Source organism: Schistocerca nitens, chromosome 4 (genome assembly GCF_023898315.1).
Source record: "Schistocerca nitens isolate TAMUIC-IGC-003100 chromosome 4, iqSchNite1.1, whole genome shotgun sequence".
NCBI classification, from domain to species: domain Eukaryota; kingdom Metazoa; phylum Arthropoda; class Insecta; order Orthoptera; family Acrididae; genus Schistocerca; species Schistocerca nitens.
In genome coordinates, this window is record NC_064617.1 from 789,083,766 (window position 1) to 789,110,892 (window position 27,127).

At 38.9% G+C, this 27,127-nt stretch overlaps 1 protein-coding gene across 1 annotated transcript in view; it reads right to left on the minus strand.

Moving 5' to 3' along the window:
- Window positions 1-18,952: 18,952 nt before the first annotated feature.
- The window catches only part of LOC126253172 (nucleolar protein 56), a 62,516-nt gene continuing 54,341 nt past the window's right edge, over window positions 18,953-27,127 (minus strand). Inside the window, exons 10-11 of the mRNA XM_049954328.1 lie at window positions 22,177-22,264; window positions 18,953-19,255 (exon numbers count right to left, since the gene is read on the minus strand). Coding sequence (XP_049810285.1) covers window positions 19,167-19,255; window positions 22,177-22,264 — 177 coding nt within the window. The 3' untranslated portion in view covers window positions 18,953-19,166. The remainder of the gene's footprint in view (window positions 19,256-22,176; window positions 22,265-27,127) is intronic.

Genomic DNA, 27,127 nt, shown 5'->3' on the forward strand with positions numbered 1-27,127 from the left:
TGGGTCTTGGAATCTACCAGCGGCCCATGCTTTCTGTTGGTTGGAGGCAAAGAAGATTTCGAAGGGTCCATCTCAGTCCCACAAGTAACTAGGGAACTAGAAGTCCACCTAGACAGAGCCCCGTGTGCTTAGGTAAGCCTTATACAACTGAGGTGCGGCAGGTTCCCTGCTAACGAGTGTTCCACCTCAACAGCCATGCGTCTTATCAGCGCACAGCACACCTTGAGATTGAGGTTTTTTTTATAGAGGTTTATTCCATCCACATGATCCAGGCAGTCACGCCAATATCCCCATTCCCTGAGACACACAATGTTCCACTGCTGCACCGCACGGTGGTCGCTGAAGCATGCCCAGGGCTTATGGTGACGGGACTGGCGTCACTTACCAGTCTCCAGCTCAGAAACCCCAGGGTCACCAAGACTGTACCCAGCAAATGAATAAAGAGCCCCTGGGATCCTGGACATGGTGAAGAAATATTACGTGCAATCCGACCCCCCCACATAATGTAACTTTGTACTTGTACCCACCATTGGTGGGTATGTAAATGAGTGTTGCTGTTCTCTAAGAGAGGTAGAATGGCCATCAGAGTTCATGAGTGTTGTTCATTTTAACATTGTTAACAGTCCTCTTAGTGCACAAAAGTGCTGTGACCATTAGATGTCAAGATATCACTTTGAAGGACATGGAGGTGCTTTCTACCTTGTGTGAGAGTGTTTTACCACCACCTGACAGAATTGGAAAGGGCCCTCATTTTGGGTCTCCATTTGGCTGGCTGGCCAGATTGAACAGTATCCAGATTTGTGGGGCATTTGGATGTGAGAGTGGCTCAGTGTTGGATTGCATTGTGACATATGAGGGTATGCATGTTCATCATCCTATCGACTATGCATGCCCACTACAAGAGAAGATCACAATATTGTGTATAGCACATCACAACCCTTTTACTTCATAGGCGTTGAAGAAAAAGTCTGGATTGCCTCTAACATTCTATGTCATCCCGCACCATTGGTCGGAGACTAGCAGCATCTGGACTAGGAAATTACCATCCCATGTGTAGGCGGCCACTAACACAACACATATGGCTGTGTTTGCAGTGGTGCCATGACAGAGAAGATGGACTGGTGATAAATGATGTCGTACTGTGTTTAGCGATGAATTGTGGTTCAACACTACCCTGGATGACTGTCACTAGTGAGTAAGGCGACAATCTGGGGAGAGTCCCCATCGTTCCAATGTTTTGAAGCCACAGTGGTGTTACTCCTGGCAGCCTTGTTTGGGAAGTCCTTGCATATGATTTTTATGTTAATGGACATCCTATGTCCTCATGTGCTGTCTCTCATGCAATAGAATCACGGCATCATATTTCAACATGACATTTCTTGACCACACATAGCATGTGTCTATGAATTTTGCTGTACTACTGTGGCCAGCAAAATCCCTAGATCTATTCCCTATAGAACACATATGGGACCAGTTCAAATGTCAACTCCGTCCCAGTGTCAGTACCCTAGATATCTAGGATCAGTTACAACAGTTGTGGTCCAGCTTGCCTCAGGAGGGGATATAATGGCTTTATGATACCCTTTCCAACTTAATCAGTGGATGCATCTAGGCCAGAGATGGAGCAACATCATACTAGTAAGGGGCTCACACAGCCAATTTCTCTGTAAATTTGGCTAGTTTGTAATCACTGAAATATCATAGATCTTCCTAAACTGTCAATCTCATATCATTTTCTCTTCCCCTTCTGAGTGCTTCGCTTTTTCTCTCAGTCAATGTAATAGGAGGAAATCACATTTTAAACATTTTTATTCCGACAATGCTCTTTTAACACTCTGAACACACATACTGCTTCCATTTATCACTTTTGGTAATTTTTTTATTGTAGCCCTTCATGAGCTGGAGGTCTTTCTCAGCTGAATCATTTACAACTTTCAGTTTAATAGCCAATTTGGCATAACTTTTCAGATACATTTAAGTTTGATAACTATTGTTGCCAAAACTTTCGTTTTCATGCCCCTGTGAATGACCTATCTAAATGGTCTCACTAATCAAGTCTAAAGGAACTGGACACACTAATCAAATGTTGTAAAAATACTCTAGTATTATTAGAAACAAATTCTTCACTCCCAGTGTTGATACTTTTAGGGATTTGACTGAGTTTTAGCTGAACCCTTGTGACATGAGGGTACAAATGATTTTTCAATTTTTGTAAAGTCGCATAAGAGTTATCACAATCAACGACATGATATCTATACAGATTTGAAAGAACAGTGAATTCTAAATATGGTGCTATGGCTTCATAAAGGTCTCTGAATTATGCTTTGACAAACATTATGTAAAATACATATAGCACAAATTCCATTCTCTTCTTGTGGTTGCAATTCAAATTCATCACAGACCACAAACATTCTCAACTAATGAACAGATTTCAGCATCAACCTTGCATCTTGCATGTTGGATAGCCCCGGCAACATGGAATGTTACTCCATGTGTTGGTACTTCAAGAACAATTGCAGTTAATTCAGTGTAATCCTACCTACACTACTCTTCTCTCAGGCAAAAACCGAGATTTGCAACATATCAAATCTTTCCAAGTGTTCCTTGAACTTTTCATGTTGCAGAAAAGTTTGAATTTCATGTATCTGATGCCTACAAGGTAAATAAGCAGGTCCTTATCCAAAAGTTTTCAGTCAAAATTTACAAAACAAACAAACAAACACACACACACACACACACACACACACACACACACACACACACACCTATAAAAGTGATTGAATTTGCTACTGTTATGTCACAAACCAATGCTTTAACTTAGAACTGAAGATCCCAATGAGCAAGGGTTTCATAGGCAGCTTGCAACCTTTTTTCTACGGTAAAGGTGGTTGATGGCTGGAAGAAAGAGAGGTAGCATGTGCATGGGCACCTGCACCGCCAAGTCTCTGCAGCACACAATGAGGTTGACATGTGGATAGTCAGGGAGAGATTCCTCTAGCTGCTCCTTTGGTTCTGTCTCCCATTTCCAACCCACTCCTCCACCTCACTGTCATCATCTCACATTCATATCCTTCACACCTGCTTTTTTCTGTCAATGTCTCTGTGACGAAGAATGTGTGGCTGTTTTTGTGCAATTCAATTCGGTTTTTGGCCATGGCTGGTGAATGTTGTTCTGTTTTGGCATATCTTATTCCCCAGTTGGAGTGTTATTTTTGGGATTTACTTCATTTCTAGTGGAATATAAATCTTTGATTGTCATTTCTTTTCTTTTTGGTGGAAGTACACACCCTGGCATTTGTCTTACAGCTGCCAGAAAACCACCAAAACCTCAGCTAGTGTTGATACATTATTTTATTGTAGCTTATATTCATTTAATTTTAGATTCTCCTTACCTCTCATTTTTGGCATTGTTCTGCTTTGGTGGTGGTTGTGATCTCTATTGTATTTCAGTAGTCATTGTTTTATTTTTACAGTTTCTCTTTTTTGTCTATCTATTGTAATTCAACTTTCAACATTTTGATGGATTCTGTTTTTCTTCATCATTCAAGCTATTGTCCTTCGATGTCTATGATATTTGTGACAGTGGGAGCATGTTCTGGAAGGTGTTGCTGAAGAGATTTTGCTATGGTGTATGATGGCAGAGGCTATTGCAAGTGGGGGTATCTAAATTTCTAGTGTTTGGCAGTTGTTAAGAGATTTTATTAGGCCATCTGTCGCAAGTCTTTGGGATCCATAGTTGGCAATTTGGAATTGATGTCTTTCTGGTATTGGGGAAGGATGTTTATGCTGGTGCTGACTTCCTTGGCATTGGTGCTTGGTTGGAGGCATCCTGCTATGCAAATGTTACATCTGTCGTGAGCTTGAATTCTGCCTGATCGAGATTCAGAGTTTATCCATATTATTGCTGCATATTGTAGAATTGGTCTGACAAATCAGGTGCCATAAAATTTCTCTCTTATTAGTTTGGCTAGATTCATATGAGAGTGGGATTTGTCAATAGTGAGGGAGGTGTGGGGTAGCCAACTTAGTGTATAGTCTGGGGTTATTCCTAGGTATTTGGCTGTCTTTCCCGAGTGGATGTTTTCATTCCAGAGTTTTATGTTAACATTGTACGGCAATAGGTTACGCTTCTGGCAAAGGTGTCTGTGCCTGAAGAGGATCAGTTGGCTTTTTGTGGTATTTGGTTTGATTCTCTACTTGCACATCCAGCTTTCTAATCTTGAGATATAGTCAGAGGCAACGGTTTTGGCATTATGGGAAACTGCATTACAGCAATAGGTGGTATCATCCACATACAGGGCAAGGCCTTCACACTATATTTCAGTCTTCAGGATGTCGGCAGTATACAACTTGCAGAAAGTGGGTGACGGAACCGCTCCTTCTGCAACTCCAGCCTCAGGTGTGAAGAGGGACAATAGTGTTCCTCCTATCGTCATTTGTGCCTTCGGTTGGTTAAGATTTTTTTATTAGACAACATATGGGGGGGGGGGGGGCAGGAAGCATTGTGCCCAGATCTTAAGGAGGCCTTTATGCCATACTTTGTCAAAGGCCCTTCCAGCCACCTACCACCCTTTCCCATCCATCCTTACCACAACCCACCTCTTTCACCCCTCACCCAATCCACTCGACACAACCCATTGCCCAAGTAAGTCGTGAGCACTCTCAACACAGTATAGGTGTGACAATGTAACCAACAGGTGTGTGTGTGTGTGTTTACATCCCAGCAGCACTTTCCATACTACATCTATCTACTTCTTTGCCCTACAAGTCAATAATATATGTTGACGACAAAAACCTTGTAGTGACTGTTCCCAATGTAAACGAGGTGTAAAGGAAAACACTGACTGTGGTTGGTAAGTCAGAAAAATGGGTGCAAGACTCGAACGATATGCTTTTTTCTTTGTAAAGTGAGTTAAAAAGTGTGACCTCATCAGACTATGGGAATACATTTGGACACAACTGTAGCGGGATACATACATGGCAGCTGTGCAATAAATTATTGCAAGTGATTCACATGTGTCACATTTAAAACGCTGTGTCAGTAATGAACAATTTCTCTTTTTATAGTATGCTTCATTCCACTGTCCATTAACATATGGAATTATGCTACAGAGCAACTCTTATTGTTCAGAGACAGTCAGAAAAAATTATGATGCAATGGCAATACAGTACTAACAAGGAGTCTGTAAGTTTGAGTCAGAATGGTATTTACTATATGGGGAAGTTGCGAGATGATTTAAAATTAATATTAAGTATAAATGCATCTGAAAGCTCTATTAGATGTTATCCCAAATGCCACCACTACTATTCAGTAAGTGAATACATGAACTTAAAATATACGTAATTTGTAATATGCACATGTAAACATGATCATATTTCTTTGTAAACACTGGGTTTACGTCAAGTCCTATAACATCTAGCACACTGTACTACATGTGATTAAGTGGGCTAAACAAATACGCATGCATGCTTTAAATGTTCAGAAATGTAGTATCCAATAGCAATCAGGAATCAGTCAACCCATAAAAATAATGAATGTAACAGTGTGTTGGAATATGAAGAGAAATGATCACATGGGCACAGTTGTAGATAAAAGAAGTTGCAAACTTCATGTAATTGGTAGGGTAATGGGAAAATATAACCAATTTATAACTGAGACTGTTTAGAAACTCACATGCTGTTAGATTACTCATCAAGATCCCATATCAAAATACTAGCAGATTCTCATAGCTAGATGCCTATGAAATCCTACTTACAAAGTTCCAGTATGTATTACATTCCCCAAAGTATTGTTCCCACATGGGCCCCAAAGTGAAAATTTGAATTATTACAGAAAACAGACACACATTTAAGCAGTCATTCTTCCTGCACTCCATATGTTTATGGAATGGGAAGAAATGCTGGTAGTAATGGAAACCCCTCTGCTGCGCATTTCATAGTGATCTGCAGATGGAGACACTGTTCTAAATTGGATTAATTTGATATAATTTTAATGTAAATATTTCCTTACATTATGCTTTTATGTGATTACTTCCCTCCTTCCAAATCATACCTATAAAACTATATAAATATAAAACTATCCACTTTGAATGAGGAATTGTCTCTCTCTCTCTCTCTCAAAAGAGTTTAGAGACAAATTTTGAAGAAAATGTGAAAAGTGCCGCACTCTTGTAGGTGTACTGCTGCTCCTGGTAGTGTTCGTCTTCGTCCTTTTTCGAATTGCAATAGTCAAGTTATTTTAACCACATGCATTTTTGCCTTTTATCTGCATGACATACCTGAGTATCTGTTTTGACTGTGTTTTTGTTGATATGAACAAAACTGCTTATTTAGGAAAAGGAATAACATAGAACAAATCTGTTTAGATTATCTTCAGAAACAAACAGTATATATTTTAGTCAGCTGATAAAGATGAGTGTGCTGTTCCCTTGTGCAGGTATTACATAGTGATTTATCTAATCTTTATTTAATCTTTTTAACTTGGTAAATAAATATTTAATCATATATACACTACTGGCCATTAAAATTGCTACACCAAGAAGAAATGCAGATGATAAACGGGTATTCATTGGACAAATATATTAAACTAGAACTGACATGTGATTACATTTTCACGCAATTTGGGTGCATAGATCCTGAGAAATCAGTGCCCCGAACAACCACCTCTGGCCGTAATAACGGCCTTGATACGCCTGGGCATTGAGTCAAACAGAGCTTGCCTGGCATGTAGAGGTACATGCTGGCCATGTAGCTTCAACATGGTACCACAGTTCATCACGAGTAGTGACTGGCGTATTGTGACGAGCCAGTTGCTCGGCCACCATTGACCAGACGTTTTCAATTGGTGAGAGATTTGGAGAATGTACTGGCCAGGGCAGCAGTCGAACATTTTCTGTATACAGAAAGGCCCGTACAGGACTTGCAGCATGCGGTCATGGATTATCCAGCTGAAATGTAGGATTTCGCAGGGATCGAATGAAGGGTAGAGCCATGGGTCGTAACACATCTGAAATGTAACGTCCACTGTTCAAAGTGCTGTCAATGCGAAAAAGAGGTGACTGAGACGTGTAACCAATGTTACCCCATACCATCACACCAGGTGATATGCCAGTATGGCGATGACGAATACACACTTCCAATGTGCGTTCACCATGATGTCGCCAAACATGGATGCAACCGTCGTGATGCTGTAAACAGAACCTGGATTCATCCGAAAAAATGACGCTTTGCCATTTGTGCACCCAGGTTTGTCGTTGAGTACACCATCGCAGGCGCTCTTGTCTGTGATTCACAATCATGGGTAACCGCAGCCATGGTCTCGGAGCTGATAGTCCATCTGCTGCAAACGTAGCCGAACTGTTCGTGCAGATGGTTGTCGTCTTGCAAATGTCACCATCTGTTGACTCAGGTATTGAGACATGGCTGCACGATCCGTTACAGCCATGCGGATAAGATGTCCGTCATCTCGACTGCTAGTGATACGAGGCCGTTGGGATCCAGCACGGCGTTCCGTATTACCCTACTAAACCCACTGATTCCATATTCTGCTAACAGGCATTGGACCTCAACCAATGTGAGCAACAATGTCGCGATACGATAAACTGCAATCGCGATAGGCTACAATCCGACCTTTATCAAAGTTGGAAACGTTATTGTACGCATTTCTCCTCCTTACATGAGGCATCACAACAACATTTCACCAGGCAACACCGGTCAACTGCTGTTTGTGTATGAGAAATCAGTTGGAAACTTTCCTCATGTCAGCAGTTGTAGGTGTCGCCACTGGCGCCAACCTTGTGTGAATGCTCTGAAAAGCTAATCATTTGCATATCACAGCATCTTCTTCCTTTTGGTTAAATTTCGCGTCTGTAGCACGTCAACTTCGTGGTGTAGCAATTTTAATGACCAGTAGTGTACTTTAAACTGTAAATGCAGTTCTCGATGACAATAACCAAGGTACACATTAGTATTTGCAATTTTTCTTTAATATGAAGAAGTCACTAGAGCAATGAAGTTTATTTTCCAATTAAACCATTAAATACTCCTAAATCAAAAATTTCCTCTTTTTATGAACCAATAAGGATGAAAACAACTGTCTCAAACAAAAATAAATAAACTTTTGTCTGACTCCCAACTACCTGAAAGCCTTTCAATTCGACAATTTCATAAACATGTAAATTTTGCTGCTGCAGCTTATATTGTCTTATTGCTGACTGGACTCCATTCCAGAAATCCCCAAAGCAGTAAATTCTTCTGCCACTGTAATCAAAACCTGAGAATTCTTAATAACTATCACACAACATTAACAACTAGGCTGCACGTACTCTTTTGACACTATATGTATCATTTTTATTGCTATGTGTACAGCGATAAAGACTGATAATCAGCCCATAGCTGTATTGGGCAAAAAGCTGATGGTGTGTGTCAAATAATTGTGATGTATAAGTCTGATTATATTATAGATTTTCAGGCGGTTTGATTTATGAGGAAGTCATGGAGAAATTCTTTAGCTCCCTAAGACATGAAATCTCTTTTCCCTCTTTACATACCACTATCCAAGCAAAAATCTAAGCCCTTTCCCTTGGTTCATCTTGTCTATAATAGTCATCTCTTTTCTGGTGGGCTGGGTCACTACTTGCCCTTCAAATTTTGTGTGAAAATAAATGTCATATTATTCTCTGTTACATACATGTTAGACATGAAAATAAGTTCACAACTGACTTTTTCTTTAAAAATAAATATTTTAAGTACAAGTTTTTTGCTGCACTATTTATTTATTTAGTAGTTGTGATACTAGTTACACGATGAGCTTATTTAGGTGATTTGCCATTATAAAGTGTACCTGTGAAGATGGTATAATATTGTTCCTTACATCTATGTTACTCTATGTCTACATATGGCTCCTTATGCTTACTTCTTAGCTAGTGTGACATAATCCATACGGCATCTTGGAGTGTAAATGTTGGTTGTCTCTTTGTTATGATACGATCATGTTATTTATATAGTTACTTTTTATTTGCACGATCTTGTAAAGTTATTTTTTGACAGCTTTTCTAACAGCTTTGTATCATAACAAAAAGACATTTACGCTCCATGATGCCATATGGACCATGTCGTACCAACTAAGATGTAAGCATAAAGTGGCTACATGTAGAATAGACTAACATACATGTAAGTAGCAATATTGTACCTGTTATACCATCTTCACACGTACACTTGATAGTGACAAATTGCCTAAAAGAGATCATTGTGTAACTTATATCACTACAAAAGAATAAATAAATAGTGCAGCAAAGTACTTTTACATAAAATAAAATGTCCTTCTTATAAATAAATATGTCTGCGGCTTAGAAGACCATATGTAATAACCAGCTCATTAATCACTGCATTACATGTTTGCTGTGTATTGAATGCTTGTGAAAATTTGGCAGACAACAGGTACTACTTACTGGTGTGCATGACGTAAACACCCCTACCTCCCTCGAAATGCATAAAATTCTCACCTACACTTACACTTGACATTGAACATAGCTGATTTCAGGTGTCACCATAGGGACTGGATTCAATTATCCTTCCTATTTAAGAATGTGTGAAATACTAGTTCATCTTCTCTCTCTCTCTCTCTCTCTTTTTGAGTGAAATAATCATGACTTCTTGCACATGTTGTTGTTGTTGTGGTCTTCAGTCCTGAGACTGGTTTGATGCAGCTCTCCATGCTACTCTATCCTGTGCAAGTTTCTTCACCTCCCAGTACCTACTGCAACCTACATCCTTCTGAATCTGCTTAGTGTATTCATCTCTTGGTCTCCCTCTACGATTTTTACCCTCCACGCTGCCCTCCAATGCTAAATTTGTGATCCCTTGATGCCTCAGAACATGTCCTACCAACCGGTCCCTTCTTCTCGTCAAGTTGTGCCACAAACTCCTCTTCTCCCCAATTCTATTCAATACCTCCGCAGTAGTTATGTGATCTACCCATCTAATCTTCAGCATATTGTCTCTGAAAAGGCTCTGCCCAGCATTGTGTTCTCTCAAGCAAATTAATGAAAGTAACTTTCTAACTCAGTTTTTTGTTACACATATGGCACTTGTTTCCTTTCTTCTTAAGAATCTTACACATTTCCATCAATACTTGATTCCATACATTCATCAATGAAGTTATCTAATTATTCACAATTTAAGAGCAGAACAACTGAAGAACATGATACTCTCTTACAGAAATAACATTTTATCTTGATAATAGTATAGAGAGTTTTTCTTACAGCCAGTAGCTATTAACTGTAGTACAGGCACTCATGTTTTCGTATGATCATCACTGATGGACCCCCATCTCTTAAGCCATGCTCATGCTCCATATGTAACAAACTGCATATATTCACAAATTTGTGGCAGAAGGGCTAACAACTATAGTTTTCGCTCATTAGCACTGAGGAAAAACTGTCCTCACAGTACACATCTAAACAACTTTAATCAGTGCCAATTAGAATTACGCTAAAAGTCATTTCCTTATTTTTTAAATTTTTATTTTACAAGTCTAATCCTGTAGGGCCAAATCGCGGAGCAAGTCTCCTAGGTCATGGGACATGTCACTGGACGAAATTACAACAGAAAAGTAAAAACAGAAAAAAAAGTTTACGAATAAAAAAAGACAAGCCATAAATTTATGTAAACATAATCAACAATATAACACAGGAATCAGTTTAATCTTTCAGGGAATTCCTCGACAGAATAGGAGGAGTGACCCATGAGGAAACTCTTCAGTTTAGATTTGAAGTGCATGGATTTTTGAATTCTTGTGGCAGCTTATGCAAAATGGATGCAGCAGTATAATGCACACCTTTCTTGACAAGAGCAAAGACAGTGTGATCCAAATGCAGATTGGATTTCTGCCTAGTATTAACTGAATGAAAGCTGCTAATTCTTGGGAATATGCTGACATTGTTAACAAGAAATTATAGTAATTCATGAACTGAATGTGGGCTTTAGATGACAGTTTACTATCTACCTCAGCACCTAGAAATTTGAACTGTTCAGTTTCACTAATCAAATGCTCATTCTGTCAAATTAAAATATCAGGTTTTGTTGAATTGTGTGTTAGAAACTGTAAAAACAGAGTCTGAACTGTGATTTAACATTAGTTTATTTTCTACATGCCATGAATTTATGTCTTGAACAGCACTATTTGAAACAGTGCCACTTTGCACACAACATCCTTTACTACCAGGCTAGTGCCATCAGAAAATAGAAATATTTTAGAATACCTGTAATACGAGAGGGGCTTATCATCTACATAAAAAAAAAGGAAAAGGAGTGGCTCCAGGACTGATCCCTGGGCACCCCACATTTAGCAGTGTCCCACTCAGATCCCACATCATAGCCATTCACAATACTGTGGAAAATCACCTTTTGCTCTCTATTATTAAAGTAAAAGATGAACCAATTGTATGCTACTCCCTGTATTCCATAATGATCCAACTTCTGGACCAACATTCTGTGATCAACATTTATGCCTTAGTTAAATAAAAAAAGGGTGCCTAGTGTTCAAAATGATAGCAAATTATATAAAATAAAATGATCAATTATCCTTATGTACACAGCCTATTCAATAATTTTAGCAAACACTGAGGGCATAGAAATAGTTCTGAAATTGTCTCCATTATCCCTTTTTATAAAGTGGCTTTACTATTGAGTACTTTAATCACTCAGGAAACTAGCCATGACTTACAAATATGGCTAAGTACAGGGCTAACATGTGCAGCACATTACTTTAATATTCTGCTAGATACTCCATCATATCCATAAGAGTCCTTAGTCTCCAATGATTTAATAACTGACTCAATCGCTCCCTATCAATACCACAGCGGAGTATTTCATAAATCTGCCTTGGAAGGGCATTTTTGAAGAGAGATATCATTCCCTGCAGAAATTAAGTTTTCGTTTAATTCACCAGCAATATTCAGAACGTGATGGTTAAATACTGTACATATATCCAACTTATCAGTAACAGAAACATTTTTTGCTATGTACTGACTTTATACCATCGACCTCATGCTGCTGACCAGACACTTCCTTCATGATTGACAATCTCATTTTAATTTTATCCTCTGAATTAGCTACTCTATTTGCACACCACATACTCTTTGCTTTCCTAATAACATTTTAAGTACCTTACAGTATTGTTTGCAATGGCATACTTTAGCGCAATTGTGACTACTTTTAAAATGTTGATGTAATTCCCATATTGTTCTACATGATATCCTTAGCCCACTAGTCAGCCACCCAGGCTGCCTTTTACTGCTAGAATCACAATGTTCTGCTTTCAAAGAGCATGAGAAATGTGTTAAGGAAAGCATTATATTTCTTATCTATGTTATCGGTACTATAAAAATCCTTCCCACGCTTGTTCCTTAATGAGGTCCATGGTAATTGGATTAGCTTTTATATATAAATTTGTGGATCATGGACTGGAAGGTCATTCACCCTTTTACTAACAGAATGCCCATCTAGTAATGAATGAAAATTTGTCTATGGTTGTGGTGCTACTGTTCCCCTGTATCCTGGTTGAAAAAAATACAGTCTGCACCAGAGCATACAAAATTAATATTTAAGTACCCACATACAGCAAATTTTTGCTACCTCCTATAAAGTGAACCAAGAACCCTTTTATACTGCCTGTAATCTTAGTTATGGAATGCAAAATAGGAATTGTCACCGCACTTCAATTTAATATTCCTTAGATTGCACATACACTCTGTTTTTGCTAAAGTATTTAGTAAATGTTACATCCTTTTCAGCAAGGCAAAGCTGTGAAGTGTCCCTTGTAATAGTAGTAATGGAATACAGAGAGCTCTAGAACTAAAACAAAATGTCAAGTTTGTTTAGTGAAACTACTACTTGCATTTCTTTCCTTTCACTTTGAGTTTCACTTCACTGTTTAATAGAAAGCAGATATTTAGGTAGTGTTAAAAACATGTCTATTTAAAAACTGTGAACATGGTCCCCAAAGAAAAAAATACTTACTTTCTATACTTCAGAAACAGGAAAAAATTTAAAGTACACTAAAATTAATTCAAAAATAACAATATAGTTATTATCTTCAAGATTAAAATGGATACTGTTTCAATCTGTGACTGACTGTTCAGGGCACCTCACGAAAGACACCCAGGAGGGGTCCGCAGCTCGCGCAGCACGGCCACCTGCCTCCACACCTGAATCTCTGACACTAATCTGCCGGTAGCTGGCTGTGTGTGCACTTCCCCTGAGTTAAGCATAAACAATGTTGCCATTTGATTAACTTAAGCTTACCTTTATTTACAGTAGGTCCTCAAAATGATGTCCCTCTGTGGTAAGAGCAGCCTAACATCTTCTGAGCACATTAGCAAACAGTTGCCGAAATCTGGGAAATGACTAGACGAACCCTGCCTTCCAATTCTTTAAGTATGTGGGAATTTGTTGCATACACCTTCTCTTTGAACAGTCTCCAAAGATAAAAATTACAGGGTCTTAGACCTGGAGAACAAGGAGGCCAGTCAACTATCCTCTATCATATATAAAAGGATTCAGGATATTGTTCAATAGCTTTCATAATGTATCATTTAGTGGAAAAAGATTGGTCCAACAATTTGTCTTGAACTAATTGCACACCACACTGCTGTTTTCACATTATGCAGAGGTTGTTGATATAATTCATGAGGATTTTCAGAGCTCCATTCTCGACTATTCTGAGAATGTAGGTGCCCTGACAACTGCAGCCATGCTTCATAAGAATAAAAGGCATCTCAGGATCAACCTCCCCATAGTGCACGACACTGAGCAACAGCATTCGAGTTCCTCAGTTGATGCACTACCCATTATTTTGTATGGTTTCAGTTTCAGTTTGTGCAAAGCTCTGTGAGCAGATGCTCTTTACACATTAGTCTGAAGTGCCAAATGGTGCAGAGATTTTCTTACACTTCTTTCCAAGGCCTCCCCTATCTCATCTACTTTATTTTCGATTAGACACAAGGTTCTCTAGGCCTTTGTGAAACACAGATCCAGTCTCTTGAAATTTCTTCACTAACCTGTGCATCGTCGCATCATTGGGAACATGCACACCGTGAAATTTTCATATGAATTCAAGCTGACATTCCACATACAATTCTGATTTTTGCATTGTTCAACTCAAGAAACACCCGTTGACCCTTTGTATATACCATACCAAATGGAAACTCAAAACAAAACACCCAAACACTCCGTATAGAAGACACATGCACAGTATTTCTGTCTGAGGGCCGGTCCCAGTGACATACAGGCAGGGAAAGCCCTGGACTCGGCACAGTCTGCAATACTGACACCTAGCAACAATATTTGAAGCAATTAAACTTGACAAAAAATTTAAAGGAAAACACAGTACACTCAGTTGCACAGTGTAGAGGGCACACACAAAATATTGGTGACCTGTGGGCCCCTCCTGGGCGTCTTTCGAGACATCCTGTACCTACTCTCTTTAAGAGTAGAAAATTACAAAGACATTACATATTCTTAAGTGAACAGCACAGTTTTGTATTTATTATTTTTTTAAAGCATCAATTCTGTCAGGAAAATTATAAATCTTGAACATATCAAAGTGCTATAGCTAGGTCACCTGGAGAGAATTCAAGATATTTTACTACACTTTATAGAGAGAGAAACTGTCAGAAATACCTCTTACCTGTATAGTATGCCATACAGTATTTGAACCCAAGCATTTGTTAAACTGGTTTTGTTCAAGTTGCAGAAATTTGGGAAGGAAAGTCACTTGAGGTTCATGACCTAAAAATATCCCAAATATTTAACTATTTGAAGGATCACAAGATGCAATGGGATATGAAGTTGAAGTATAGAGCTCTAGAAAAACTAGCAGCCCAGTATTACATAACAAGTAGGCATTGTTCAATTCTTTTCCATGATGAAAGTTCTCAGCGTTAAAAACTTTCAGTACTCAAAAATAATAAAGAGTTACACCGAAAAATGGGAACTTTTAAAATGCATAATGTCAGCCATATAAAGTTGACAAAATTGGAGAACAGGAACCCTGAGCTGTAAAAAATCTCACCATTTAGTATTTTTGGATCTGTGGAAAGGTAAACAACATGCTTTTGCCACAAAAATACTCTACAGAAAGATGATAGTTTGAGAGTGCCCAGAGAGAATTCTGATGTTTTTCCATCTTAGGGTGTCATATTTGGAATTCCTCAAAAGAATAGAGAAACTTGCATTAAAAAATTTGAAGAGTCTGGATATGCTCTAAGAAAGGAAACCAACAGGATGACTGAGAAGTGCTCATATTCCACAGAATATCGAATCTGTAGGCATTTCAGCCTTACGGAGTTCTCGGCATTCAGTTCACAGGCAAGCAACTGCTGGCAGTGTGTCCTGAGAGTGTGTTTGCCAAATTCTCCATTTTCATTTAAAATTTCATTTGTATGAGCTACAAATCACGCAAAAACTGGAGGATAATGATTACCATTTGTAATTAGAATTCTGTCAGCAAATGATGACAAACATAAAAGGTAACAATAGATTTCTAGACAAGCTATGGATGTCAGGTGGGGCCACGTTCACCTCACATTTCACAAATACGTGGAACTACCATTACTGGGCAAAGAGCAACCCTAATGAAGTTCACAAATGCCCTTTATAGATCAGCATTTGATGGTATGATGCCCAGCTTCATCGCAAGGGTCATTGGACCTTATTTTTTCAAAAATGAACAGCAGATCACAATGACTGTCACTTTGGATCAGTGGGTCAAGATGTAGCAATATTTTGCTGCATCTGCATTGAACAATATTCCACAACTTTAAGAAACATGGTTTCAACACAGTGGTACAATGTTGCATGCTGCAAAGCAATCAATGGCAATTGCGTGAGAATTGAAACTTCCTGACAGATTAAAACTGTGTGCTGCATCGAGACTTAAGTGTAGGACCTTTGCCTTTCATGGGCATGTGCTCTACTGCCTGAGCTACCCAAGCATGATTCATGACCCATCCTCACAGCTTTAATTCTGCCAGTACAATGTCTCCTACCTTCCAAACTTCACAGAAGTTCTCCTGGAGACCTTGCACGTAGGTAGGTAGGAAATGAGGTACTGGCAGAATTAAAGCTATGACAATGGGTCGTGACTTATGCTTTGGTAGCTGTCGGTAGAGCACTTGCCCGCGAAAGGCAAAGGTCCCAACTTCAAGTCTCTCTCTAGCACACAGTTTTAATCTGCCAGGAAGTAGCACATCAGCGTACACTCCGCTGCAGTGTGAAAATGTCATTCTGGAAACATTCCCCAGTCTGTGTTTAAGCCACGTCTCCGTAATGTCATTCTTCCAGGAGAGCTTCTATGAAGTTTGGAAGGTAGGAGACAAAGTAATGGCAGAATTAAAGCTGTGAGGATGTGCTGTGAGTCGTGCTCGGACAGCACAGCTGATAGAGCACTTGCCCGGGAAAGGAAAAGGTCCCGAGTTCAAGTCTCCGTCCGGTACACAGTTTTAATCTACCGGGAAGTTTCATATCAGCATTTACACCACTGCAGAGTGAAAAATGTCGTTATCTGTGAGAACTGTTCAGTAACCATGTCATTTCAAGAGTCGGTGATTTTCACTGGCACCCAAGATCACTGTATTTGTCGATAAGTTATTTTTCTTATGGATCTACCGTAAGAGTCAGGTGTACATGAATTGGCCAAGAATATCAGATGATAATGAATTAACGATTGGTCCACCTTCTTGCAGGTAAACAAATAATTGTTTTCAGAATGAGATTTTCACTCTGCAGCGGAGTGTGCGCTGATATGAAACTTCCTGGCAGATTAAAACTGTGTGCCCGACCGAGACTCGAACTCGGGACCTTTGCCTTTCGCGGGCAAGTGCTCTACCAACTGAGCTACCGAAGCACGACTCACGGCCGGTACTCACAGCTTTACTTCTGCCAGTACCTCGTCTCCTACCTTCCAAACTTTACAGAAGCTCTCCTGCGAACCTTGCAGAACTAGCACTCCTGAAAGAAAGGATATTTTAAATAATTGTTTTATCACCCTAAAATGTTCAACAACAGTTGTGGCATCCTCAGTGGATTTGTTATTATTTCCCTTTAATTTTACACCGTGTGTCTCTTGTGGCCGCCAAACAAAATCAGCCACTGGGGTAAATTAGTACACCAAGTCATCAGTGTAGTACTTTGCTAGACCTTAGCTGTGACAAGTTTGTTTTTTTATACCTAAATGTTTGTGTGTCACTGAGCTGGACCCACATTTCAGTGCATCCAAGCCACGACAACATAACAAGCAAGAGAAAATGTTCAGCTTAATACACAAAAATACATTTGGTACATAAAAACAAATGTGTCACAGCTAAGGACTAGCAAAATACTACAGTGATGACATGGTGTACTAATTTAGACCTGTGGCTGATTTTGGTTGGCAGCCACAGGACACACATAATGTAAAATAAAAGGAAAATAATAAAAAAAAAACACTAAGATTGCCGTAACTGTAGTGGAACACGTTTGTGTAATAAAACAAAACAATACTTTGCGTACTTCCAAAAATGCACACACATCCTTAATTCATTATTATTTTTCTGCACGCAAGTGAACAGAGCTCAAAACTCCAATATGACAATATGGATGAATTGAAACAAAGAATTCAAGGTGAAATGCCCAGTATCCCAGCTGAAATACTGTAGTATTCAATGAGGAATCTTAAGAGCAGATTGGAAGAATGCATACATACAGGAGGACACCATCCAAAGGACAAAGTATTCAAACACAGATAATTTGGATTACTCTCTCTTAAATGGCAAGTTGTAGTGGTTTAACTGCCACCAATAAAATTTTTTTTGTTAGATTTTTTCTATTTTTATATGGTGTTTCAAAAGTTACCATTTTTTGTGTGTCACCCTGTAGGTTGTGCTAATGCAAGTCTAAGCTGGTTATAATAATAACCTTGGAGTAACACGAGAAATAATTACACTACCGAGTTTCACTTCTGCACGAAATCCATAAAAAAATCTTGCTCAAAAAGTACAATACAGCAGTGCACAAGGAACTGGCCATGATCTTCAACAACACATTTTTGGGAGCTGAGAGACCAAGTTTTTGCCATAGTCTTGTCCATCAACATATTAGAGACACCAGGTTCCAACAACATACCAAAGATTATAGCAAATTTGCTTTCTGTAAGTCCAGGAACTTATATGTTGCCAACTTGTAGTTGTCTTCCTCGTAGACAACACTGACTGCTTTTATAGCTGGGCAATCTGAATAATGGCATGTATCAATCTGAATAATGGCATGTATCATTATAGTGTAATAAAAATATTCGAGACCGTATTGTGGTAATATCAGGCAACACCACCTTGCTATGTACATGTATTTTCTGTAAGATTCGTTAAGTTATACCACATGGCATGTCAAAAAAGTGCATACTACAAACAACAGTATTTAGTTCAGTTTCAGAATGACAGAACTTCTGATGCTAATACAGGTTCTTGGTAACAAAATGGAACATCCCTATTAATTACGCTGAATTTTAAAACAAACTAAAGATTTTGTTACTCTAATAATTGCTAAGGGCCTGCATTTTAAAGGCACCACCTTGATAAATGTGAATGGAAAATAAATTTCAAGTTAATTGGAAAATAAATTATTTTTTCATAACAGAACAGAATGTGAAATTGATATTTGCTGACTGTGACTTCTGGCAAGATATTTTTCAACTATCTCAATCCAGATAGCTTCTTTTATTTTCTTATGACACCATCATACAAAATTTTACAATGCAGTAATCATCTGATGACGAGCACTGGTTGGTCAACACTGGTTACTGCATCGTGAAATGTTTTAAAATGATTTTATTGTAACTAAATAAAAGGTATACATTCATTCACATAAACTCTACTGTCATTGTCATTTTTTATCTGAATGTATTCTTCCTTAAGCAGTGTGTGTGTGTGTGTGTGTGTGTGTGTGTGTGTGTGTGTTTTCAATTTCACTGCGACTTCCAGATACTTAGAGCTGTACAAGTAATTATGTTGTAAAATCTTATTGATAGCTTCAATCTTATTTCCATAAGTACTTAGCAGTACTTTTTTTTTCAGTCCCTAAGTGGTCACAACATTATAGTTTTCAGTAACCAGGCAAAGCAGCTAGGTTTATTATTCAACTTCTTGCTGGAGTTTCACCTTCTTCTTTTTCTTCTTCTTTGGAGGTTCAAGAGTAATGTCTCCATTTTCAACACTAGCATCTGTAAAGGAAATATAAATTATAGAAGCTCGCATTAACTCTTTGGCAAATATCTTTGTGATGAATTTTAACAACTTTACTATAGAGTCCACAAGACGAGTGATTGGTATTGACAGTTCGGACAGACACATGGCAACACTGTTGAACGTGGCTTACAGCACTCCGCACCTGGTCTCTACTTGTACATATTCTCTAACAGCAGAAAGAAAAGCGTCAATGACATGGTTGTATTTGTTCATGTGAATTTATCTACAGTTGCTACTTGTAATATACAAGCATGAAAAGTTGAAAAGAGCAATTTAGTTTCTAATACTCTGAAATACCATAAAGTTATTTGTCAAACTTCACAATAGAAATGAAAATGATTTCCTCAAATCGTTGAACATACGCAGTTTTTGTTTCCGTTGTTGAATATTAGCAATATTAATTAGTTCTACAACAAGTGACTGCATAATTTATCAATATATTAACAGTTATAATCTGAAGATGGTACTCACAATATGATGATAGATTGATGGCAGACTCAGTCTTTACATTCTTGAGTGTGTTATAGTTATGCTAATGGAAAACTACCACTCTCATTACTGTCAGAATCTGGTTTAAAATAGTCTTCATCAGCACAGCTCGAACTATAACAGCTCTCTCTCAGTTGTATAATTAAATTTTCTACGCATTCTTCCGTGACAATGGTATGGAGGAAGCTAAACATTTTCATGAAGGTGCCTTTCAGCAATCTTATCAATTACATATGTTGGAAATTTTGGTTTCTTTTGTGCGACAATTTTGGGTATTTCTGCCTTCTTCATATCTTCTCTGAAATACACTTTTCATTGTTTCAGCCACCGAATAATACTGTATCTTCTTTTTTCTTCGCCAAAGTTGGTGTACTATTGTGAACAACAGAATGATAAGGGGCATTGTCCATGATGATCATTGATAGACTTGTCACATTCGTCATAAGTGATGTTTCGAACCACTTTTGAAAAGCCACACTGTCCATCTCTTCATGGCAATCACGTGTGTTTTTTGAACAAAACATTAACAAGCAGTTTGGCACAAAACTAGCCGATGTACCTGCATGTAAAACAATAATTAACCCTCCTCACCCAAAAGGTGCTGCCATGATCCCCTTGGGTATTCCATCACTCCAGCCTTTGTGTAATGAACAGCTGGCATTAACCACATTTCATCTAGCCACACTATAGTTTTGAATCTCACAGTCATGATTCTGCATAGAAATCTGCACTGTCATGTGACTACATCTGGCCTTTCCATCAATATTTTGTGTCTGTTAAACACTGAATAGCTGACATTGTACATAATGCATATTAGCTTCCTACAAAAATATAATCTTTCTGAAGTGACACAAGTAATTTAGATAGAATAGAATGTTCCCTTCTCTTATAATATATGAGAAGGAAAGATGCTGAGTCGCAGACAGGCACAACAAAAAGACACTCACAATTAAAGCTTTCAGCTATTAAGACCTTTGTCAACAATAGACACACATAAGCGCACGCATCCCCCCCCCTCCCCCCCCACACACACACATGCAAATGCAACTCACACACATAGCTGCAATCTCAGGCAACTGAAACCACAATGCGAGCAGCAGCATCGGTGCGTGATGGGAGTGGCGACTGAGTGGGGGTAAGGAGGAGGCTGGGGCAGGGGAGGGGGAGCAATAGTATGGGGGGGGGGGGGGGTGGACAGTGAAGTGTTGCAGGCTAGACTGAGGGCAGCACTTCTCTGTCCACCATCCCCATCATACTATCCCTCCCCCTCTCTTCCCCAGCCAGTCGCCACTCCCATCACGCACTGGTGCTGCTGCTCGCAGTGTGGTTTCAGTTGCCTAGACTGCAGTTGTGTGTGTGTGTGTGTGTGTGTGTGTGTGTGTGTATTTTTGACGAAGGCCTTAATGGCCGGAAGCTTTCATTGTGAGAGTCTTTTTGTTATGCCCATCTGTGACTCAGCATCTCCACACTATGGTAAGTAAAATCTTTCCATCTCATATATTGTACATTCCATCCTGGATTTTCGATGGTTTGATTTGCTTCTCTTGTAATAGCCATATATATGATGACAAACCATGTCTTTCTCAAAATTGTCCAAAGCTGTTACTTGCTTCTTCCTCTGCCGCTTCTTTCCTTGTGTGTGCAGCCTTGTTGTGCCACTCTCACCACAGTCCATACTGTACTTTCTTTCCCTATTGTTACAAAATTTTTCTTGCTTATTTTCAATGCTACTGTAGTCCTCTTAACAAACTGAGCAACTGGAAATAAAGGGTCACCATTTTCCTTTTCTTTTTTCAAAGTAATCCCCCATCAAACACATGAATTCATGTGCTTGGTTGTGTAGCATACTTTTCTTCCTTCATTTCACTTCACGTGTTGGGCCGGCACTACTCATTGCACTGGACATTATTTTAAAGGAGACAGAAGCAAATAAACACTAACAATGAAAACAAAATAAACCATTAACTGAAATGTTAACACAAATGGTGAAATGATAGCACTGGTTGAACGTGGGCCACTCATTGGTACGTTTCTGACCTGCGCACAACAGGTTTGCAGGGTGGCACTGTGGCTCCTCCTACCCGCTACAATGCAGTCAGTTGTTGGCTGGTTACCTGCGATCGCTTGGCAACGGAAACATTCTACTGAGCTGTCAGTACCAAAGGTTCATCTCCTGGACTAAAGTTAAACTGGTGTAAGTTGATCCCTGACAGTTGCAGTGGGCTGGGCATGGGAGCTTCGTGGGCCTATATCAACCAATAACGTAATTTTGTAAACGTCTCTAATGCAATGCCTCAGTGTTACCACAGCTCTGTAGACAGCTACTGTTTTTGTCTGCAGCTGTTAGCCACAGCACTGTGAGCTGTCAGGAATCTTCATACACTATATTTACTGTAAGTGGTCTTACCATTTGTAACACTTTCATCCAGGCACTCTGATTTTCTTTTCTTATCCTTCTTCTTTTTCTTTTTGGCAGCTGCTGTCGCCGCCTGTAACTGTAAGCAAAGTGTTAGTTGTATCACCACTCCCCCCCCCCCCCCCCCCCCCCGGTCTAACATCCTCTCTCTCTCTCTCTCTCTCTCTCTCTCTCTCTCTCCCCCTCCCCACATTTCTGTGTGTGTGTGTGTAACCTTTTCAAACACACTGGCTTTGTACAAAGGTGTACATTAATTCTTACTCTGTATTAGTTTTCCTCAAAGGAAACCTCCAGTGCAAATTTGCGTATGTTAAATATTTTCATCATGCACAAATAGTGCTATCTGTAATGCACTACTATAAAAATATCAAGTGAAAGCAGTAGAGCACAGCAACTTGTGAACTTAAGAATACACGAAAGTAGTTGGTAAGTTATACCCAACTGTACTAGTGAATGTAATAGTTAGTCTGTATGCAAATTATTAAATCATCAGTTTACTTATTGCCATATTGAATATTTCACAATTGTTTTAGTCAATAAAAAGAAATACAGCTTTTCAGTATGTACAATCTTAACCATGGGGTTTCAAGCATAGTGTCTGACAGAACGTAGAACTTCTGTGTTTACTTCATGTGAAGTTATTGTTCTGTTTCTTTGTTATCATAACAATTTTTACAAGTTTTGGGTGGAATTTCTTCAATATAGGCACATCTGTTATACTACCAGTAATTGTTATATATGGAAACTGGCACAGCGTTCAAACTGCAGTTACTGACAATGTGACTGAACACCATATATCAGTATAAGAGGTGTGATTGGAAAGTTTTAAGAATGGATCCGCTACTGCTTACTGGTTTGGCAGGCAGGTACACGGAGGGTGGGGAATGAGTCATTGTCTTGCCCTTGAACACCCTCTGACAGGAAACTGCGTTTCTTTTTTCAGTTCGTTGTGGCAGCTGGTTGAGTGCGGGTCAGTTAGGGCTTGTTGCTGGATTCTGCCTGCATGAAAATGGACATAAAAACGGAGCAACAAGTTTGTGTGAAATGTTGTTTTAAAACCGGGAAATCAGCTTCCGAGACTTATGACCTATTAAAAACAGCTTTTAGAAAAAAATTGTATGAGCCAGACGAATGTTTTTTTTTTTTTTTCTGATTCAACATATTTAAAAATGGCCGTGAATCATTTGAAGATGAACCACGGTCCGGCTGTCCTCCCACATCAAAAACGAATGAAAATGTTGTGAAAGTTCCCAACTTAGTGCACTCTGACCATAGACTTACAATTAGGGAGACGGCTGATGAACTTAAGTTTCAATGCAGTTCAGTCAATTTTCACTGAAGATCTGAACATGTGTTGAGTGTCTGCAAAATTCATTCCAAATGTGTTGTCAAGTGACTAGAGACAATACAGACCTGAAGTGTGCCAAGAACTGATCAATCTGACTAAAAATTACTCAGATTTGTTAAATATGGTAATTACAGGTGATGAATTGTGGGTATACGGATATGATCCTGAAGCAGTCTTTGCTGTGGAAGACTCCAAGTTCACCACGACTGAAAAAAGCACGGCAAAGTCACTCGAAGGTGAAGATGATGCTGGTGATCTTTTTTTAATCTATCGCATGATGAATTTACACCAGGAGGACACACAATTAACCAGAAATGCTATAAATGTGTCCTTGAATGTTTGCGCAAAAAGGTGCGGAAGAAAAGGCCTGCACTGTGGAAAGGCAGGAGTTGGGTGCTTCATCATAACAATGCTCCAGCTCATCGTGCCTTCTCCATCGTTGAATTTTTGACCAAATTCAAAATTCCTGTGCTTCCACAACTGCCATATTCCCCTGATTTGGCCCCTGTGGACTTCTGCCTGTTTTCTTAAACTGAAATTTTCACTGAAACGGAAGCAATTTCACTATTTAAGACATCCAGACAAACACAGATAGCGTCCTTAATGCACTTTAGGAAAAAAATTTCCAGGAATATTTCCAAAAGTGGAAACATCGTTGGAGTCAGTGTGTTCAATCAGAAGGGGACTATTTTGAAGGAGATGCATGACAGTAGCATGTAAGTACCACCATTGTACAATTACAAGCCCATATTTAAAACTTTCCAATCTCACCTCGTACATAGGAAAATACTACTGACAAGATTATTTGTGATTTTTCTTAAATTTTCAGTTCTGTACATCATACAATAATAATAATAATAATAAAAACAAAAACAACAACAACAACAAAAATAATTATAATTTCAAAATTAAGCATGATGTGCCATTTTAGAGATGCATACGAATGGAAGAAGAAAAACAGTTCCTGATGTGGAGTCCTGCTGTATTTCAAGAGGGAGGAAAAAAATAGGTGAGAGTGGAGGTTGATAAAATAAAGAGAGAAGAAACTAATGACCAGATAAAGCCAAATTATTAAAGTTACATTTATAATGAAAACAGTAATGACAATATTATGTAAAGGAGAGATTGCTACTCACCATACAGAGGAGACATTAACTGAGACTGAGTTTCATACAGGCACAACGAAAAGACTGCCACACATTTACACTTTCGATCAAAAGGCCTTCTTCTGAAGTGGAAAACACACACATTCATAGAGGCACAATTCACACACACGACCACTGTCTCTGGCTCCTATGGGGTATAAGAGACAATGGTCGTACGTCTGCAAAGTTGTGCCTGTTTGAATGTGTGTGTGTGTGTGTGTGTGTGTGTGTGTTTTTCTACTTCAGAAGAAGGTCTTTTGATCAAAAGCTTAAATGTACAGCAGTCTTTCTGTTGTGCCTGCCTGTGACTCAACATCTCATCTACATGGTGAGTAGCAATCTATCCTCCTCATAATATTATTGTTATTCCATCTTGGTCAACAATGATAGTTACAATTTAAGAAAGTGACCCAATTATCAACAATGACATTGAAATTGAACATAAGTGGCATCATTACCCAATTTCTATATTGGATTCATATTCTAAATAGGAACAACATATTGAAGACCAGGAATTACTTCCTCAGACTTCAACTTCCTTCATTAAGTACATTCCCAATGACATCTTTAGCAATAAGGCTGATCTGACAAATATTACATGCATTACAAAGTGGAAATGTTAAGAATTTGTAACAAACTACATCAGCAGAACTCAAGAAATTGTTTGGACTTCATATAACAATTGAAACTCTAAATTTTCCCAGACTTTGAATGTCTTGCGACACAATATTGGAAAAAGTACACCGAGAGACAGCTCTTCCTAATGACAACCAATCTGTATCTTGTGAAGATGTGGATATGCCACCTAACAATGAGGTCATGTTTTGGAAGGTTTGGCATATCTACACTGCCCTGTGTAAAAGATGTCTAGAATTAACTGTAGAGTAAGAGTTAGCAGTTGATGAGGCAATGATTTCATTTACAGGGCACCTCCCCGTAAAACAGTATGTGACATCCATGGGTTATGAAACTATTCTAGGTAAAACTTCACTGGGGAAGGAAAAACTGACAAAGTTGAACACTATGGCAAGAAACAAGATAAATATGTTACACTGATCAACCAGCAATTGTAGAGCTATACAACCATGGCATGGGTAAGGTTGATCTTTTTGATCAATTATTGTCGTATTGCAGAAATTTCATGAAGTCCAAAAAACGGGCTCTTACTGAAACTTTCCTTTTTGAAGATTCTGCTGTGGTACAGAGTTACAGGAGTAGTGCCACAACAATGGGTCTACCAGCAAAGAAAATAATATAGCTTCTATATTACCATATGAGGTGGCCTGATGTTACAGTGTTAAGTGTGGAGGGCAATCATCTGCCACACCTCCAAATGTAATGAGGAAAAAGTAGGCCTTCGGAAGACATTTGGTATGACAGAGCACAACACTTACCTCTTTGTCAATTGTACACTGTCTACTAGTTGCAAATTTCCAGATGCACAGAAGGATCAAGAGAAAAATGTAGAAAATGCAATGTCATCTTTGTTTGCAAGAAAAGAACTATTTCTGTTCACTTCATTTAAACTGAATGATATTGTGGACATAATTCCCAACAAATTTTGTAATTAGTCCATTAAATTTCAGGCATGCACCCGCGCAAATAAAATTTCCTTCACCGATATTTCGGCCGCATATCGTCCGGCCATCCTCAGAGTGAGGCACAAGACTGACGACAAGATGCCAAGCGCGGCCTTATATGCTCCACCGTGGCGCTACTGCGCATGCGGGTCACCGATGCTGGTCAGTGGCAGAGAAATACGCTTACACATGCGCCGCCTGTGGCGAAGACGTAAAATCATTCCATTCGCTTATCGATGTATGATTGGTGGCGATGACACCATGATGACTTCTCTGCAGTTTAATTACTCCCAGAGCTGGATTCTATGCTTTGTCCAAATCAAAACCATTATCTCTATTTATTAAATTAGTAGCTAATCTAATCTCTATAGCTTCCTTGAAGATAGATTCCCAAAAAGGAGAGGTCGATGTTAAAATCTTCACATCACTGTAATTCATGGAATGCCTTGTATCAATACAATGTTTGGCCACAGCTAACTTGTCCGGTTGTAATAAGTGTGTGTATCTTCGATGCTCCACACACCTCTCATGAACGTTGCGTGTTGTTTGACCTATGTACGACTTCTCACAATTTCCACATGGAATCTTCACAGAGCTGAGTAAAGCTGCAATCTTCGTGGGGGACTAGAAGATCACCTTAACACATTGTTTCTCAAGAATACGGCCTATCTTCGAGGAAAGAGCACCAACATAGGGCAAAAATGCACTAGATCTGAAGGAATTACTATCTTCTTCCCCATCACATACCTACATTTTAGGTTTTGCATTAAATGCTCTATGAATTTGTTGCGGAGAAAATCCATTAGATTTAAAAATGCTCTTGAGGTACGTGAGCTCTTCTTGCAAATTGTCTATTGGATATACAGTGC